Below are 20431 nucleotides of genomic sequence, written 5' to 3' on the forward strand. Positions count from 1 at the left end.
ACTATCGAGGGGGCAGTGAAGCTGCTTGGTAGGGTGGGACCATCCATAATTCCCACACTGAGGCAAGGGTCAACTTGGTTTCGCTGATGGGTATCCAGCAGGACCACAGGGAGGTGCGACCTCTGCAGCTGAGCCTACTTAGCAGCACAGGATCCCATCTTAATAGTCACAGTTTAAAGAAACCAGGCTAGCCCTTTCTCTCCCCTAAGCTGCCTCTTAAACTATATTGAGACCTTTTACCAAGCTAGATGAGATCTTTCTCAATTGACTTGTTAGTCGTATTTGCATGAGAGCAGAAAAAAAGGCTAAAAAAATCTGAATCTGATACTATTTCTAGACCTTTTGCTCTAAATGTCTTGTCATGGCATGTGTCATGCTGTGTCCTGTGTCCCTTTCTTAATTTTGTGTGCTGTTCCCAGCATATTCATTTTGAATTTTCACCACTGACAACTGTCAGAACCTTCTATTTTATAATTATTCACCATTTGAGCCTTAAATAACATCTGAACATTCTTCAGTGTGTCAGCTTCCAGTAAAACTTCATATGCCAATAGCATGGAGAAATGGAAAGGTTTTCTGTAGATCCTATACCTATAAAAGTTCCCTTACCTCTGAGTAGTTTGCATCTGTGGCTAACCTACATTTCTTCAGAAAATATCTTAAATGTTCATACACGTGCTTTTGTTTCCTGAAAGGATACATACTTCCAGTTTCAACATTAACAGTTCCTGGGCATAGTACCATTACAAACAGCTAAGCTGATTTTGGCTTTATGCCTGGATATGTCCATTCATGAAGTAGTTGTTAAAGCAAAATACAACTTCTAATTACATTAATCTCTTTGAATAGCTAATTTCCTCAGCATCAACTTTTTCTTATTTTTTTTAACAATGATTTTTGGGATTTGGTTTTGTTGGTACTGAAGAGATAACAAACAGTAGATAGAAGAACCATGGCAGTATCCAAACTATCAAGAACAAGACATGTCACAGAAGCAAAGCATTGAACTGTCAGACTGCCTTTCCCAGTGTTTTATTTCACAGCAGCTGTGCAATATAATGCAAAGTGATTCCTAATAGTAACAGATAGTAGACCTATTATCCCTACTTGTGCAGTTACTGACATTGACCTGTGGAGACCTACAGTATCTGTGAAGGTGCAAATTAATTTTCATACTGGCAGGCAGCACATGATGCTCACAAATAGTGCAAGGCCAGCTGTATACCAGCACAACTTGGCCTGTTTGAATTCTCAGCTTCACTAAGAGCAGCAGACAGGTATTATGTGACTCCTTACACAGTAGCTTAGTCTCATAGCCACCACTTGGCCACAGATAAGGCATTTTTTCTTCACACAGAACTGATTGCATGGACTGCTGAAAGAGTAAGTAGGTAGATCAGTAGTTAAGACCCCTTTCAGTTTGAACTGTTCACCTTTTCAAGCTCTCACTCTTTGATTTGAAACTTTATTTCTTTGTCTGGGAAGTGTGAATGCTGCTTACATCATCTAGCTAAGAAGAGACAATCATCTGACAGGAAGAATTTGGGAGAAAATTTAGGCTGAATGTCAGGAAAACTTCCTCATGATGAGCTGCATTGTGAAATACTTTGCCAAAGAAAATGTCTAAGGCACAAACTGAGATTAAGCCAAGTGTTGGAAAATGTAATGTAGAAACAAAGTATTTTGTGTTGCTCAGTAACCATGCATTCCTCTTAGCCTGGAGCATGGTTAATCAGATTGTCATTAAGTATTGTTCAGTAAGTTCTTTCAAGGGTGCCCATCATGGTAATAGGCAAAGAGTACACTTATTTCTCAAGAAGACTTCCACACTCTTTTTTGAGGTAGGGATTATGGGGAAAATGGGAAACAGGCAGAAGTTTGACAACGTCTAACAAATCTTCTTTTCCAGTTGAATTTAAGAGCAACGTCCTTATCCATGACATTTTTCCCAAGAGCATTTTGTGTGAGGCTCTAAAATTGAATTCAGTATTTAGGAGCCTAAATTTCTATGGAGAGTACTGTACCATTTTTACTGCTTGTTTGTTTAAAGAAAATCAGACAAAGGAGCCCTTATGTCAAATATAACCATTACTGGCAATTTGAAAAATGTAAAAGAAAATCCTTGCTGTAGTAAACATTTCTGCCAACATCTTGGCTTCCTTGTTGGGTTAGCCATTTGTTTATTTTTATCCCTCACTGCTAAACTTCCATTTTGTTTATTTGTTTGTTTCAAACTTTAAAATTTGAAGTGTTTGTTCTTACTTTGGACTCAGAAGTTGTTGCTTATGACATCCAGGCAATCAAACTCTTGATCTCTTAAGAAGTCAGTCATTAAAGAACAGCTTGTCTGTCTGCCTTAATGTGTCCAGCTTCAGTTAGGAAGAAGGAACCTGCACTCTGACTTTCTGGTCTTTTTAAGGAAAACATACTTAAAGCCAGTTTCAGGAATTCTGACAAATGAAGCTTTTCAAAATAAATGTTGTGATGAGTCTGGCAGCTCAACATCCCTTAGGGAATAATCTGTGCTAATTAAATAACATTGGTTTTACTTTCCATGGTAAGTTAGAAAGTTCTTACTTTGATTAGTTAAATGTTTATTTATTCTTTTATTGATTTCCAACTTTCCCTTCATATCCTAATGGACCTCACAAGGAGGCCTCTCCAGGGTACGTTCACTCCACTCTGGAGAGGTTTTGTTGACATCTGCACAGTGAGGGGAACAGGCCTGGCCGCAAAATTTACAGATCAGGATTTGGAAAAGCAAAGAGAGAAAGTAATAAACATATGGAACTGATTTGGGGTAACTGTTAAGTAGGTCTAACAGCCAGATTGAAAATGTCTTGGAAGGTTTAAAATAAGCTCTTTGTAGAGTAAAGCTTTTTGCTTATTTGCTAGGATTTATCTTAATCAGATAATTTCTGTAACTCTTAATGTATTAAAAAAAAAAAAAAAAAGAAAAATGTCACACAGCTCTCCACAAAAGCAGAGATTCCTTCACTTCTGCTCTTCTTAAATTGAAGATTTCCCCCTAGTAGATGATTTGGTTTTGTTTTCTTTACTTGTTCTTCATGGGAAAAAATATGTTTCATGTGATAAATGTTTAAGAAGTGAAGGATACTTGTAATATCCTAAAATATCTACGTTTACCAGAGTACTCAATAGAATAATGTACTATTAAAAATGTTATGAAGTGTGGTATACTTGAATTCTGGATCAGTTTCTTTCTTAATTAGTTCTGTGGTCCAATTATGCTGTTTCCTGTGTTTATGTAGCCATTTCCCACTTGATAATATGTAATGTAAACATTCAAGCTGAGAAATTTTTTGGTTTGTTTGGAAAGCCATAAAGGGGGGTAAAAACAGAAAAATTTTCTTCTGTTGCCTATCTGAAACTACATTCTCAAGCTCTCCTTTGCTTTCAGTATGGTTTGAACTCTCAGCTCAGTCAAGAGACATGCACTGTTTGTATTAATGGTAGTGATAAAAAGATAAATGCCCAGACTTGTAAGGACACTACTGAACTGTTTTTCCTTTATTGTGGTTGTGTTTGTGGTTGCTTTATCTTTTACAGTTTTCACTGAGTTACAGTACATGGAGTAGGCTGTAAAAAGAAATGGTATCTCTTACTGGATGATTAGCTACCTACCATGATGATATCCATTGCTGATTTTGTCCTCTAAATATTTTCAGGGGGTTGCTAAAGAAAAAAGGGGAAAAAAACCCAAGCTGTTGGTTTGGTTTGGTTTTGTGCTTTGTTTGTTTGCTTGTTTGTTTTTGGTTGGTTGGTTGTTTTGGGTTTTATTTTCTTTCATTTATCACCAGGTAGGTTTTTTTCTCCAATAGGAGGAAACCTGTAGCTTTCAGTCATCTTTGTAATTGTGCACAGATCAGAAAAAGTTAAATGCAGTCTTTAACACTTTATAAAATGTTCCCCTCTATGTAGAAAATAATTTTGCTGATGCAACTAGGCAACAAGTCTAAGAGACAGGAGAGGCTACGAGAGAGAGGAGGCAGAAGGGGGACATAACAGTTTCCAGCTAAGATTGTTAGTCACAGTAGTGACAGAAACCCCACTGAGCTCTTTCCTGCTGAAGGAAAAACAGGAATATGGGGCACAGAGAAATCAGGTCTTTGAAGTGTGTCCTTGTGCAATGAAAGAGTAGGTGGCATGCATGGTCCTTGTTATGTGAAAGGATTTTGAGGGGAAAAAAAAAGCACTAGCATATACTGAAAAGAAATGAAAGCACAGGAGAAGATAGAAAAGTGGAGCTGAGGTGCAGCAAATTCGTCCCAGTGTATTATCTTCTAGTGGGCTTTTACAATAAATTACAAGGTATAAAAGTCAATTGGGTCTTCCCCCTTTCTTTTATAACTTACTGGCCACTGTATTCTCTTAATCCATTAAAAACTCCTGTAGGGCAAGGTGTGAGTATTTTTTCATATAAATTAAAAATACTGGAGCACACACTTTGATGTACAGTGCTTTCTGCATTTGAATTTTACCTTACAGTGATCAATGTATGTAGTGTGTCTGTACTCATAAGCAACCCGGTTCTCTGCAGTGTCTACCCACTGTTCCAGCTCTTTTGGGAAGTTGCTGGGTGTCAGTGTGCTCAGTGCCTGCTTGGGAAAATGTGTTTGGTAATGACTAACACTGCATTAGAGAAAGTTAGTCTACTTAAACCCACACATCAATGAAGTGAGTGAAGAAGAACCAGTTCATGCCTTTTGGCTTCTAATTTCTGAACACGCTGAAAATGAGGCACTTCAGTGCTTCTTATGACTTTTTCTTGGAACTTAGGACTTATCTTTTCAGTACCTAGAACAGGAATTTTTCAAAATATATTAATGTGAGAGTTTTCTGGTGGATCGTAACATCTTAGAGTCTGATTGTAAATGTATTTTACCTTTGGGTTGGCCAAGTTTTTTCTGTTTTCAAGTGATCTCTTTCTTCTGTGTATTGAATGTAACAGTATTGGAGTCCCTCCTCCCAGTTGATCAGATTTAAACATCTTGCCCTTCAAGTTTTTGACATTGACTCTTCGTAATTGAGCTGAAGCAGTGATGGGAAGTTCTTCAATAGGCACTGCTCAGGCACATTTGGTATTTTCATGATGAATTCAGTTTTGGTATTATTTTTGAATGCTAGGAATCTTGAGTTCTGCCTTTTGCCTTCAGCACACAGCAGGAGCTATGTTATTTACAAGAAGGGTAGCCCATGCTACTGTATGAACCCTCCAGCTGTTAAAGATTACCAATTCGTGGAGCTAGGTTTGTAGCTTGTCATTTTTGTTCAAAACTCAGTGTTTAGAACTATGCTATAATGAAGATTTCTTAAAACTGAGCTAGGCATCCTATTTAAGATATGCAGCTCTGGCCTGAAAACATGAATTAAAGATTGCTTAATAAAGGTAGTGTTACAGGAATTTAGTTTACAATTCTGTTGATCCACAAGTTGCTTGAGGTAGATATGACATTCTTTGTTTTCATGTTGGTTCAGTGGTGCTATCAATAGTAAAACAAATATTTTGTGCTGCCACTAAGGTGGTAGTAGTCCTCTCAATACCAGTGGAGTTTTCTGAGCAACCCTGAATAATTCTGATACTTTACTGCACATAACCACTACATTTAAGAATCGCCAACACCTTAAATTTTGCTCAGAAGCTAAGAGGGAGCAGGTAAAAAGGATTTGAGCATTAATACTCTTTGCATAGTTCTATCATCTTTCACATACCATGTCCCAAAGCACATTGCAGAGCGTTGCTAGGAGTTGAGAAGGTCTCAATAGTGACTGTGAACTCTACAGTTGGTAGAGGAGGACGGCATCCTAAGCTTCACTATCAGGATGATACGTGCATGGATGCTACAAGTTTATTCCTGTGTTGCTGTTAAAGAGCCCGGGAGCAGCAGCTGACGCAGTAGGACAAGGCTGGGACTGGCTTGTGCAGACATTGTTGGTAATTCAACAAAGTAGTTTTCCTTGCATGCACTTCAGCAAACCAAATTTCAAGCAGCGCTTCCCTCCAAATTTTTATTGCTAATGAGGGCCCTTTATTCAAATCCATTTCTTGGCAAGGCACATTGTGAGAGGAATGAAGTCAATTTTGTTAAAAGTTACTGTGGGAGGGCAGGAGCAGCATTGTTAAACCCATGTCTGGACAATTCCCTTAGTACCGTTCTTTGCATCTTAATTTCCCCATGAAGCCTAATTTACAACATGCCAGTATTTACATCTTTATTCAGTACTTGTAATACTTGATATAGAGTTTGACATTTGGAATAGAGACTTGACACACGAGAAGAGCTGTGGAATTACTTTCATTGTTTTATTCAGGCTACCAAAAGGAAGGGGAGAAGTTAAAATTAAAAATTAATAATTTTGGTATGATATTAATGTTTGAATTTTTACCCTTACCACTTCAACTACGTTATAAAGAATAACATTTATGAAATTTTTTGTGCCCCTCTTGTACACAGATGTTTCTTCTGGGGACTATCCAATGTTTCAACAAACATAGGACTCCTTTGCCATTTTGTATGCTGTGAGTGGGAGATGACAGACAGGTTACGTGCTTGCTCTGAATGCTTTCAAGTCTAAGACCTGATTTCCTTCAATTTAACACATGCAACTAGTGTGTGTTTATTAATGGTCATAAAACTAGCCATGTCCTTTAATAATTCAGCTGCATTTTTTTGTCTTGATACTGACCTCTGGCATTAAATTTCTTGAGACTATTACGGATTACTAGCACACTCTCCTTTTTATTTCTCAGAATTCTTATCAGCTGCTGTTTTTTATTTCTCCGTTTCCATGTTTGTCTTGTAAAGTACTTCATGTTGCTTTTCCTGAAGGCTTTTTGCATTTACATTGGTATTATTCGTAGTTCACAACATGTAAAAGTATTGCAATTTTTTACGTAATCTCTTATTTTAAAAGATGCTATAAATGTAAATTTTTGTTGCGATTTTTTTATTAAAAAAATGAATATATTTTAAATGTCTGGTAAAAGTTTAGACATTTTTGAAGGTTACCATCACATGGTTTTCCTACTGTAATCTAAGTTTATAAAAGTCTGTTAAATATGACGGTAGCAGGAAAAGATACAGTTTGGTCTTATAACTTGTCTCTTCATTTACTTACCTAGAAAAATTAAATGTAGCAATCTTTTGAGATTTGCTGTAAAATAAAGAATTATGAGAAAATAAGCGAATATCTGACTTTTTATGTAGAGCATAAATGTGAAACGTGACTGTTTTCAGTAATCCATTTTCTTCTTAAGCCTTTGTTTTGTGCATCGTGAAGATATAAACCAGAATTAACATAAAGGTATTTGTAGCAATTTCACTATAGCAGTTCCAAGCACTTGAAAGGCATCTAATATTCCTCCTCAAACAAATCTGCTTTCTGTAGGCAGATGACATTGTATTATACAGTGTAAATAATTTTTAAGGCTGTCCATAAAATGTATTAGACGTCTCATTGCCAGTACGTGTTACCAGAAGCAGTTTTTTTACTGAGCATGCAGCAGGTTTGTAGCCTCAGACTTTACTGCTACTAGGAGTGATTGATAATATGGATCTGCTGCACTTTCTTAACTTAGCAGGACAATTCGAGCATCAGCTTTTAAAATAGAAAGTAAATTTGGTTTGCCAAACCGAACCATTTAGTGGAGGATGATTATAAATGCAATATCTGCTCCACTTACAAGTCATAGGAATTGAGTAGCTTCTTCTTGGTCAAGCTTGAAGTATTAGTGGTCCAACAATGCCCAAGAATCTTGTGTTTATGACCTAAACAGATTAGCATACAAACATTAAAACTTAACTGCTGTAAAATAACAACAGTTCTGGGAGTTTAAATATAATTATATTTTCTCTTCATAAGGCAACAAAGATGTATTAAGCTTACTGCAAATTCTCAAATGTGGAATTTAAAACAGATGGAATGAATATTTAGCTTTTCCCTCCAGAGAAATCACAGGCAATGAATACATTGAGTGAACAAGATAATTAAAAGGAAATAGCATTAAAAAGAGGTATTAAATGAATGTGTTGATAATATAATTTATCTAAACATTCCAAGCACCATTTTTGCATCTTTAAAAACTTTTAATATATGGAAATCTTGTTGCAACCTTTACTTTCTTTTGCCTACTATGATAAGTTCAGTCATAAATAACCTACCTTATTATGCAAAACAAGAATTATTGAGATGCATTTGAAACTTGTTGTTGTAAATTCATGGTGCAAGTATTCTCATCTAAGTTCTTTTTTTTACTCTTTCTTATATGTCTTGTCACTCACTGAGCAATATCGACAGAGGCCAGTCTTGCAGTCACTGAGAATTGTTTCTTATGGTTGCAGTTCATGAAGAGATGAACAAACCATTAAGAAAAAAAATTGTAGGATGCTTGAAGTCATTTGTAAGACATGCTGCATCTTGTATAGTTCTGTTAAATATATGTTCCTTTGGGAATTTCTGGTGTGCTTCTATAAAATATTTCCAGTGGGTAGCATAAGATGGTTCTGGAGCAGCACCGAGTGACTAGAGGTAGATGGGAGGAACTTCTGGTTTCTTGTGATCCATTTTTTTCTGTTGATTTCCATGCTCTGCTTCAGTGAGCTCCCTATGTGAGCCCTGTCTCTGTCAGACACCAATGAGCTGCCATGTTCTGGAGTCAGCTGGTGAACCTGGTGTCCTAATACCCATGAATGACAGAAAGTGTGGGTAGTGGAGGCAGCATGCTGCCAGGGGATGGAGGGCAGAACGGTGATTTCTGAGGCTGAATGAAGTCCCTTCTCAAAGAGGAGTGATATGCAATGACCAGTTTGGATTCTGACTGTAAAAATAGCCTAGATCAGATAAGAAGTTTTGATTACGTACTTGTTTCAGCACTGCACATGTAATCAGTCGGTGATAAATGTAATAACTATGCTAGAAATTAATGCAATAAAAGGAATCAAGAGGTATAAAAATATTATTTCATGTTGGGATTGGACTAAGCCGTATTTTGTATAACCTAATATAATAAAATATAACTTATGTGATCCCTATTTAGCATCACCATAGAGTTAAAATCTGACTATTTTTTCTTTAAATTCAGAAGCAAGAGATTTGTTACACTATTTCATTCGTTGCAGTGCTTTTTTAATTTATTCTTCATCAATTTGGGAGTATGACTGCATTTGTAGTTCCTCTGTTTGGTTACATTAGAAGTGCCATATACCTTTTAAGTGTAACTTCAGACTGTGAAGTTAATGTGACAGTAACCTTTACTGAATCCTGTAATGTCTATAATGTTTTTGCAGTCTCTGTTGAATCCAGCTGCTTTCTGCTGAATGAAAAGCAGCTCTTGCCCAGTCCTAGATTTCTTTGGCTTATTACAGAAAATTCTAAATGGGCTTGCAATATCCCTGAGGGAAAGCAGACTTCAAGCCCAGTGGCTCAGACGTTCATTTGCTTTCTTTTGGGAACATGTAATACTATTGTATTAAGCCTTTATACATCTACACAGAATTACCTTCACGTAAGCAGATTAGCAAACTTGAGTTTGATTGCAGACAGCGTGGCAGTTTCATGATGTGATGCATCTTGTCTGAATAGTTCACAGGTATACTGCACTTATTTCTCCCCATTGTTTGGGAAGGGAAGCTTATGTGGCTGTATCAAGTTCAGAGACTGTGGATATCTAATGTTGAGTGACTGAGTTAATTTCCTGGTAAGTCCTTGAGAATCTTTGTATTGGTATTGTTACTGAGATGATAATGCCCTCTGCTCTGTCAGATCTTGCTGTTGGCAGTGCATGAGCTGATTCATTCGGGGACTTCTGAAGTTCGCAGATTTTGTGAGGTAGCTGTTACTTAAACTCAAAAATGTTTTTTTTTCTTTCTCTATTGTATTAATGCTAATCCAATCCTTAGAGTTAATACTTCTCTGTTGTTCCTTGGCCCTAAAGCAGGTTAACCAGTTTTAGTACAACATGGTCTCAAAGATCCAGGCTTTCAGGGTCATTCATAAGGCTTGGCTTCTGGGAGGAAGAAAGGAACTTCTGCTCTTCAGTCGTTGCAGACATGAAGAATATTGGTGCCTCCTTCCAAGAGAATCAAGTTGTTGTTTTCATGAATGGTTGTACTGGACCTTGGCATCTCTGAGTGCTAAACTACCATAAGTACTGTCGTTTGCCGCAAAGATTGAGCTACCACAAAAAAGGCAAGATGCTTGAGGGTGATTGGGCTGCATTTGGTAGGTACTTGCTATGTTGCACTCTCATCTAAGATAGCAGAGGTCATCATAACCCTGCTTAGGAGCATGTGGAAACAGCTCAGAAAGCGTACACCTCAACTTTGAGACTGCTGGGGTATAAAATTAATGAAATGTGGCTTATATAAACACTTAATTCATGTGCTGATGTCATGAAAGTATTTTAAACTTAATTATTTTTAATTACATACTGTGTTTAGTAGGATAGTGGGAAGTTGAAAAATAGGGAAAAAAAGAAGATAGTGTGATGGAGTATTTCTAGAATTATGTGTACTCACTCATTCCTGCCAGTGAGCTCCCAAAATACATTGCTTGCTAATTGTAACTGTTTTCATCCTTGGCTGATACTTGGGATGAACAAAGGAAACTACCGAATGGGACACTATTACTATCCCCTCTCCAGCTCTGTGGGTTCTGTGCTGGAGCATGAGGTGTAGCGATCTCTAAAGAGCATCTCCAAAGCGAAGCCACTCAGCAGGATCAGCCACACACGCTCACACGCGTGTGCACACACAAACACACGGATAGCTTCAGTTATACAAGGCAGCGGCAAAGAGGTGGGAAGGGTCCTTGCGTGGATTGCCACAGAAGCAGTTTATTGCTACTACACTGTGAAGAGTTCCAGAGGCAAAGACCCAGAACACGGGAGAACTCAGGCTTAAGTACAGGGGTGTGGCTGGCACCAGGAGCCAACTGGGGAAGCAGAACAGGTGTAGATTACCATAACTGAACAACATTCTGGAAGAGGCTTGTTTTCCTCACCATGACCGAGACAGAACTGTCTGGTACTAGGGACTTTCTTATCGAGAATTCTCTCTGTCCCTTGTACCACAGGCCAACCAGCCACCACAGGACAGAGGAAGAGAGCCTGAGAGGACCTCCTGGTATTTGATATTCCCACCAACTTATGAAACAAGGTTGCATCTGGTTAATGACCACAAAGATAGTCACAGTACTCTCTGTAAGGTTTGCTTGTTATTCTAATGTGTTTAGCAGTCATCTTAGCTTGAGTGGAACTGTTTGTTCTTTGATTTCATTTGTTTATTTTCTTTATTTTTATTTCTTTTTCCCCTTCAAGTGCAGTTCTGGGAGTAACTGTTGAATTGGCTTCCATCAGTGAAACTCTGTTTTTCTTTGTACCCTTTTGTGTGCTAATGGTACAAGTACAGTCCTGATGTTAAACATGCTTTCGAGAATGATGAAATGTTTCTTTTCCCTCTCAGCTCAAGAACATAATGTTTGTTAGAACTAGTCTCAGTTATAGTTGGTGTGATACTCTCTACAGAACTTGTCCTGTAGCTTACCTGCACAGGAGACTGGTAGAGAAAAAAAGCAGAGTTCAAATCAGTGTTGGTAGGCTGTCAACTTTGTGACGGGTCTTATTCACTCTGGAAGATGAGAGTGAAAAAAACTATGAAAATATGTGGGTCTATTTGTGTGAAAGATGTGCTGTCTTAAAGTTTGTACAGTAATACAAATTTCTGCAATAGCTTACTTGAATGGAAGGGTTCAACAGAACCGAACTTCTGATTTTAAAAGTAGCTTTTAAATATTTTTTTCTCTTCTTCAGTTTATAGTTCAACAGCTTACACCTCTTGGAATTTTCTTTTTGTCTTTTTCATTTTAAATTCCTGGAGTGTCAGCACAGTTAAGCATGAAGTCACAGGAAGGACAGTGGGTCAGATTCAATGCTTGGCTAATTGTTGTGGGATTTGAATATATCAGGGAAATAAACTTTAGAACTGGAGGTCTCTTGCTACCATGGAATTCACAGTATCCTGAAAAAGGAAAGCTTCATGGGCAGAGGGATAGAACAAAGCACAGGAGAGGTGAAGCAGTGTCTCCAGCAAAGGGGAGTCCTGGAGTCCTACATGGATTTAAGGCAAAACTGACAATGGTCATGGAGAGCTCTGACAATGATAGGATCACTCTCTCTGGCACTACCTGCTGTAAGTTTTCTGTGCCAGAAAGTTTTGAGCTCCACTGGAAGATTTGGGTTTCATCGGGATATGGGATTGTCAGAATCCCGTTAAAAAGTACCCTAAACTATCTCAGATCTTAAGGTCTTACTGGCAATCTACTTCACAAGATTAAGTATACTTGTCCACAAATGAGGTTGTGTGCTTTCTAGTAGATCTTTCCTCTGTCCGAGGGTTGTTCAGCCTGGAAAAGAGAAGGCTTTGAGGGGATCTTCTAGCAACCTTCTGGTGGTGACAGGACAAGGGAGAATGGATTTAAACTGAAAAATGGTAGATTTAGATTAGCGATTAGAAGGAAATTCTTTACTGTGAAGGTGATGAGGCACTGGAACAACTTGCCCAGAGAAACTGTGGGTGCCCCATCCCTGGAAGTGTTCAAGGCCAGGTTGGATGGGGCTTTGAGCAACCTGGTCTAGTGGAAGGTGTCCCAGCCCATGGCAGATGGGTTGAAACTAGATGATCTTTGAGGTCCTTTCCAACCCAAACTATTCTATGATTTTGTCACTCAAAAAAATGTGTGACTGGAAAAAATGAGAAACTGGAACCAGTTTCTTTTCAGATGAACCTGAAAGGCTATAATTTCCCAGATGAAGGGGAGGTTCAGGATCTTCTGCTGATTCATCCAGAAGTGGATACAGCATCTGTACTTTGTCAGTTTTCCATAGCCTGGAAATAGAAAGAAGCATTGATGGGAGGAGGCTTGGAGTTAATATTAAGCATTAAGGTACTATGTCCTCATTAGAGAACACAGAGATAAAAAGATTGACCCTTATTTCTCTGAGACATTTGTCTCTGAAATACGGGTTCTTCAGATGAAACCTCTATCTTACTTAATCTCTCTGTAACTCAGTACTTCTGGAATAGTGGAAAAATACTTCTGAAAGTGGAAAAAAAAAGAATCTTATGGCAAATTCTTGGAAAGATGAAGCTTTCAAATCTAGTTTGTCCACTCACCCATAATAAGATGTTCTGATGGGAAAAGTATCAGGAGGCCTTCAATTACGAAGACCTCTACCAAGTAATTGCAAAGTCAAGATACACAAGACCCTGAAGATCAGCTCAGTTGGGCAGAGCTTGGTGCTGATACCACCAAGATTGTGGGTTCAGTCCCTGGATGGGCCATTCTCTTAAGATTTAGATTTGATGATCCTTGTGGCTCCCTTCCAACTCACAATACCAGTAATCTGAAATTATGTTTGCAATGTTAATTTTAAAATATTATATTTACATATAATATTTTTTTCTCTGTATATTTGCACTGCATATCAATGTGTACTTTTGGAATATAAATGTTATGTTTAAAAAGCAGGTGGTAGATCTGAGTCAGATTCTTTGTGAAGACTAACCTTTTTGAAGGTTGGCTGCTTTTTAATCTGCTTGCTCTGTAATCAGTAAAAAGGAAAAAGCTCCTTGAGGAGACCTAACATCTAAGATTCTTCCGTTGTTCTTCAGATGAGTTCTGTTCTTCCTCTAATGTTCTGTGAGGGCTCCATAAGGAGACTGGCCTTTCTGTGCTAAAGGCAGCCTTTGTGCATATTCTCTTGTGTCATTTTTTATTATTTTAAGAAACACTCACTTCAGGTTTGACGCTACAGTAATTTATTTTTAAACATAAACTGTATAATACAGAAAATAGAAGTTCACTTGAAAAAGCCTTGTCTAGTGGAAAGCATTGCTGCCCATGACAGGGAGTAGAACGTGATGATCTTTAAGGACCCTTCAACCCAAACTATTCTTTGATTCATACCTGTAACTACTCCCAGCCTTGACTAGCATGTGATTTATAAGCATCCCCTTGTGGCAATGTATTAACACCACTTGATACAGCTTTAGGTTTTGGTAAGAAGCTGAATGTTGTATTACACATTGTACGTGGAAGTGTCCAGCTTATGTTACTACTTGTCTGTAGACGTTCGTAGTCTTCTGAATCTGCTTTAACATCAGCTTTACTTTAAATAAGTGACACTGGTAGTGATGTTTTTAGGAAATTAACACAAGCTTGTGTATTGTTTGATGTCATTTTTTTTTTTGGTAAAGGTGAGAGGGATTAAGATAAACTTCAGGTATATTTGGTTTTGTTTTCTAAGTATGTGATTTGTCTGTGTAGAGTTTTCTGTACAAAGCTGTAAAAATATTTGTCTTGCTAAGGTCAAGTCACAATATTAACTTTGTGTAATATTTACACTTTTTAACTTTTAAAACAGAAACTGTGGACTTAAATACATGAGTAGTGTTTTATCATGGCATGTTTATATTCTTTGTAGCGTGCAATTTGAAACATAAGTTTTACAAATGCCTGGTTGTCTGTATTTGGTCTCAACTGTTGTAGTTGAAGTTATATTGATTAGGAGCTGTTGATACAGGCCTCAGACTGAAAGAGGTGGTTTTTTGATCAGATGTTAGTAATTGTTAGTAATTGGGGGAAAGATTTAAAATTAAATTGTGTTTTTGTCTAGTAGAGCAATATTTTTCTAAATTAGAAATGCATTACTATGCGTATATTAGCTATGAGATTTGTTGCCCCCTTTAATGAATTTAATATGTGTTTTCTAGAAGCCTCCTACTGGCATGAGGCAAGTTAGTATTTGTCAGCGTTCGGAATTTGTGAGTCATTTAGTATTTCAGGGTAGTGAGTTTTATTTACCATGTACAAGTGTGATCATTCTGTGTTGCCATGAAAAGTACTCATAGAAAATTTCAGAACAAAAAATGTATTTCCAAGATACACTATATAAACCCAGAAGTTTTTCATAGTTGAAGGGTTTTGGTATCATTCAGGTAAGTGTAATATAATTTCTGTCACTGCAAATGTGCCTCATTTAATGTTGTTGCTGTCTTCTGGCATTTGGTAAATCTGTTAAGTCAGTTCTTTCTGTGACCTACCTAGTCCTTATCCCTACAAATGAAAATACAGAGCTCAAAAGGTATTGACTGTTCTTGTTACTGCAATTCAGCATTGTAGATACTAAGGTGAAGATAAAAGCCTATGAAATAATTCAGGGCTTTAAATTTCTGTGTCTGTATTCTTAGTATTTAAAAATTATTTAGCAGCTGCATCAATGTTTTTAGATAAATTTCTATTTATATCCACTGGTTCTACCAAAGTAGAATTATAGATTATTTTGGGTTGGAAGGGACCTCAAAATCATCCAATTCCCTGCCATGGGCAGGGACACCTTCCAGTAGACCAGGTTGCTCAAAGCCCCACTCAACCTGTCCTTGAACACTTCCAGGGATGGGACATCCACAACTTCTCTGGGCAACCTGTGCTGGTGTCTCACCACCCTCGCAGTAAAGAATTTCCTTCTAATATTTAATCCAAACCTACCCTCTTTCCATGCAACTCTTTATCTTCCCTCTTTAAGTAAAAGAAGAAGAAGAATGCTGAATGTACAGGCTGTATATCATTCACTCTTCCAAATTCAGAAAAACTAGAAAACAAATTAGAAAACTCATTCAAAAAATTAATGTTGACTTGAATTGAAGAAAATCTAGAAATGGAAATATTCAGATATGTTTGCAACAAATTTATTCTTCCCTTTCTAACATTGTATGATAATGATGATTCTCTTAATGTTCTTCATTCTACTGACTGAAAGTTTTAGTAAAAAAAAGAAAAGTTTAAAGAATTGTGAGCCCAAAATGTCTCCAACTATAGATGTGGAGTTTTTCTGTGATGTGTGAAAACCACAGCTTAATCTCGGTATTGGTGCATAAGTTCAATTTCACAGCTAACTTCTGGAGGGAAGGAGGGTAGGTTGGAAAAGTGGATGATCATGAATCAGAAAAGACAATTTAAGTGGCTTTACCATGTTGTCTCAAAGGCTGTCAGAGTGTATTGAAAAGTTGCAGTTATGCAAACAGCAACCAACCTCGTAAGTTTTCCAAACTGCCTTAGAAAAAGGTATTTTGAATTTTTCAGTGTTTCTTTTTCAAATATATTTTACAAGTTCTGGGTGGTTTTAGTGATATTTATTTCAATGGTGCTTTTATCAACAAATAGAGTTAACTATAACTAAGTGAAATTCTATATACCAAATATAAAAATCTGATTTAAGTTTTTTAGTTTAGAAAAATCTTTCTTTATTACTGTATCTATATATAGCTCTCTCAATTGTCAAAGTAATATTCTTGTATTATGTCTGCTAATACTTGTCTAGCATCTTAATTAAAAAAAGACTGATGAACTGTCAGTAAATTAAAATTGTGTTATTCTTTTTTTTTTCTTTTTCTGGAGGAAGACCGTTGCTTTTGCCAAACAAGAGAAACAATCACGTCATTTGATTAACTGCCACATATTAACCATTCTGAGCACTGAAACTGTGTAACGTTTAGTAACTATTGGATCAAGAGAATGTAACTTCTTTGAAGGTGTAACTAATCGGAATAAGCTTGGAAGGATAAGATCCGTATTTTAAACACAATGTGGATTTCTGAAGTTGCTGTTTACAAAAACTGTTACAGTCTTTTTGACATTGTTTGCCTGTTCCAAGTGTCCCTGATTTCAACCTAGCACAATAACTGAGTAGGAGAGGGATTATCATCTTGGCAGGAAAAAAGTTACTCTATTAGGACCACACAGTGAAAATTTCAGATTATCTAAAGCAATCAGATTTCCGCAGAAATGGTTGTGGGAGTATTAGATTGCTGCTTTGAAAGGGATGCAGAAAAGTGGGGGAGGGGGGCATGTGTTCATTTATAACCCGTGAGAAGGAAACTGTAAGATAGTTGCAGTGATAGTTATTGACAAAGAGAAGAAATTAGTAAGTGAATATGTAAGGCAAAATTTCTACTCTCTATAATTTTCAGTTTCCAAAAGCTAGGCACAGCCTGGTGGAAATTAATGGAAGTCTTTACACAGTGGAGCATTCTGCATCTTGTAATAGTGGCTGTTGAAATGCATCTGCTGGGATTTTCCTTGGTCCTTTCCTGCCACATTCTCCCTTACCCAAAACCAAAGCCTATTTCTTGCCTAGCTCCTCATTTTGCTGGGAGATGAATTGTCAACACCAGAGCTCTTGTCAGTAGAACCTTTCAGTCCAGGGAAGAACTTGCAGTGTGTTCTGTTGATGTGGCTCAGCAGATCTATTCAGAGGCACAGACCCCATCTAGATACAAGCCTGGCAATGCCCACTGTCCATTTCCAGTTCATGTATAACTGTGGGGGTAATGACACTGTCCTTCAGCCCAGCAAAGCCACTTACTTCTCAGATGAACCCTCTCAGTTCCATATGCTTCCTATGTGTATGCTCTTCCATGGTGTTTGAAGAAGTATTTTTTTTTTCCAAGATACTTCATTTGCTTTGCAGCAGCTTTGAGCGAGATGGGAAGAGTTGTGTTTCAGTCACTTTAACACTGCCAAGAGGACAATATATGCAGTGAGGTCTCCTGGTGTGGCATGGAGGCTGCATGACCATGGTAGTATGGAATGAAGGGAGGGGCAATTCAGCTTCACATGGGGTTAGTTTGACTGGCAATGACTAGCAACAGGACTAGTAGTGATTGCTGGTATCAGTAGTAACTACTTAATAGTATACGTACGTCTCCCTTAATTGAGCTGTGACATATTTAACAATGAATCTAAAAGACAGAGACAAACGTAGTTTGGGATGTGAAAAAATAAAAAATTGCATCAGCATTTCCATACCAGTGACTTGAGCAATCATTTGTGATTTCTGTGTGTGTTGCTAAAAGCCATGTACATGCTCTGTAAACTATCAAAACTTCCAGCTGCTGCTTCCAGGTGTATGCACTGCAATTGTGCTTGGTTGTGGGCAAGTCATTTAAATTTTGCACTATTATTAATCTGCTTTGGTGATCCTTGGGATTGAAATTACCTTTTGCTAAGTGCATGCACTTTGCCTTGTGAGGTGTTGAGTCCCAATTGGATTGCTGGATGATGGCTAAAAACCTATATATTATTGGGAAGCGTCCACTTGGAGAGTAATGTAGCTTGTAGTCTGGTCCAGTGGAACTGATGGAGAATGCAATGAAAACACTCTTCCTCATCCTCTGTGCCTGATTCTTGTTTTTAAATGTAGCACTGTTTGATCATGGTATCACTGAGCATTCCAGTGTTGCCATTGCTGTCTTGGACTTCACTTCATAAGGGTGTCAAAGAGAGTCTCATCTTCTCCTAAAACTTTTCCCTGCTAAGAGATGTGGTGATTCTGTGGTCTTTCGAATTGTAATGTTAGGTTTGGGAAGAAAGAAAATGTGTTTGTATTTCAATGGGTTTATTCTATATGTTTTTTATTACAGCCTTTTGGGAAGTTTTTGTGTTCAACTGACAATGTAACGTATCAATTACTGTTATGGAAGAACCACAAGAACTGTATTCATTCACGTTTGGCTTAGGTACATGTTAGCTTTGCCCAGACCTCTAAACCTGCCAAAGCCCAAATGATGAGTATTGGTAAAGACTGTACTGGTGAGGAGGAAAAAAAGCTGTTTGTGCAGAAAACCCACAGTATTTGACTGTATGATATTCAGTATAATAGAATATTGTAGTGTGTTTTATTGTGCTTTATTTCTGATATGTTGACAGTTTTTAGTTTGTCTGATTTTCATCAGTAAAGTCAATTTAATTGGTTATTCTTCCTGTCCCTAAAAGGCACATGAGAAAATTATGCTACCTTTCCTTGGTGAGTGGCATGATGGCTTGGCCACTATTTGTATTCTGCTGCATGTGTGTTTCCAGTCCTAAATGGCTAGAGACTGCTTTGGGTGGTCGCTGCTGGGAATGGGTTTCAGGGAGGGGTTCCCAGGACTGGATTTACTCTAAATAAACAGAGGCCATGAGGGGAAAACTGTGTTTCATTAAGAGCTCTGGTTTAGGTTAAAGGGATAAAAATAGCTGAAGGACATCTCAAATTAGTTTAAAAACTAGAAAAGTGAAGAAAACCAATCTAGAGTATTTTTTAAGTTGCCCACATCTTTTTAGAGTTCTCTGCCTCACTCTCTTCTGTTCAGTGTAACTAGGTATAGAATCCAAAGAGATAGCTGAAAAGATTCAGCTGTCAAAGCTTCAGATTCCAAAACACAGTCTTTTTTAGTCAGTGCTGTCAGTATTTGTGTGTGTCTTCTCTGTTCTGCCAAAATATGTTCCTGAAAGTTTCCGTTTTCTATTCTGGTTTTAGGCAAGATGCAAGAAATGGAAGTAAAGTACCAGAAAACCTTCTACATATTGGAGAGACAATTACTGCATCTTTCATTACAATTGCTTTAGTTACTCATAAAAATGTTCTGTACTAGACTAGTTTACATGTGTGTTGTATGCCTTGTGTAAAGAAAACATAATTATTTGCCTTCTACCCAGTATGTTCTTACCAGAATGTTGTGGACATGCATTTTTCAGTCTTGCACATTGGCAAAGTTACAGTGACTCCACTTTCTGCAAATACTCTATATTAAAAAGATATGCTTTATGTTTAACTTTGCAGATCCAGAATGCTAATGATGTGCTAATAGCACCACTGGAGAAGTTTCGAAAAGAGCAAATAGGAGCAGCAAAAGTAAGTGGCTGGGGTTGTTTTTCATTTCATGTTTATTTGAGTTTATCAGTGTCTTTTGAAGGCTGTACTGAAAACAGGCATTTTGTATTCAAACAGACTTGGTGCCATCCTCATTAATTTGTTAGTAAATTATACTAAATTCTTTGCTTCAGAGGAGGAGACGATTTAGAAATGAAGCTTAAAGATTGATAATATGCATAGGGCACAGCTCTTGCTACTGTTGCACATTCCTACCATCTGGCATTGTGTTCATCTTCTGATGTCTGCATTTACATTATGCTGCATCTTGGGTTAACCCAGAACCACAGGGAGGATTCAAAAAAATCCTTAAGTGGACATTGCATAAAGACAGAAGACAGTTTCAGCATAATCTCTGCCTCTGGTTTCCCTTTCCTCCTTACATGGCTGATGCAATGCAGTGGTTCATGTTCATTTTGCCAGAGTATTCATCTTAATACTCTCCAAAGATTTTCCCATGATGGAAGTGCTCCAGTTGATAATTTTCTCTGGTTTGTTGGTTTTAAGTGTTATATCTGTGTGAGAGAGACAGTGCAGGTTGTCTATACCAGGGTTCAGTAGTCAGCTTAGGAAATCAGATATATTGGGGAAAAATATGTGAAATTAACTGTTAGCCTTGAAGACCTGTTTTCAGCTTGATCCTGAATTCTTAAGTGGCTA

General features: G+C 37.5%; 1 protein-coding gene across 2 annotated transcripts in view; it reads left to right on the top strand.

Annotated features, from left to right (window-relative positions):
• Positions 1-20431, top strand: part of ARHGAP42 (Rho GTPase activating protein 42) — a 148493-nt gene that overhangs the window by 60318 nt on the left and 67744 nt on the right. For both annotated transcript variants that reach the window (XM_042023756.1, XM_042023757.1), the window contains exon 4: positions 19682-19753. In XM_042023756.1, coding sequence (XP_041879690.1) covers positions 19682-19753 — 72 coding nt within the window. The remainder of the gene's footprint in view (positions 1-19681; positions 19754-20431) is intronic.

Source organism: Corvus kubaryi, unplaced genomic scaffold, assembly GCF_017639235.1.
Source record: "Corvus kubaryi isolate FWS band 111438036 unplaced genomic scaffold, C.kubaryi_AGA036_p1.0 37256, whole genome shotgun sequence".
Taxonomy (NCBI): domain Eukaryota; kingdom Metazoa; phylum Chordata; class Aves; order Passeriformes; family Corvidae; genus Corvus; species Corvus kubaryi.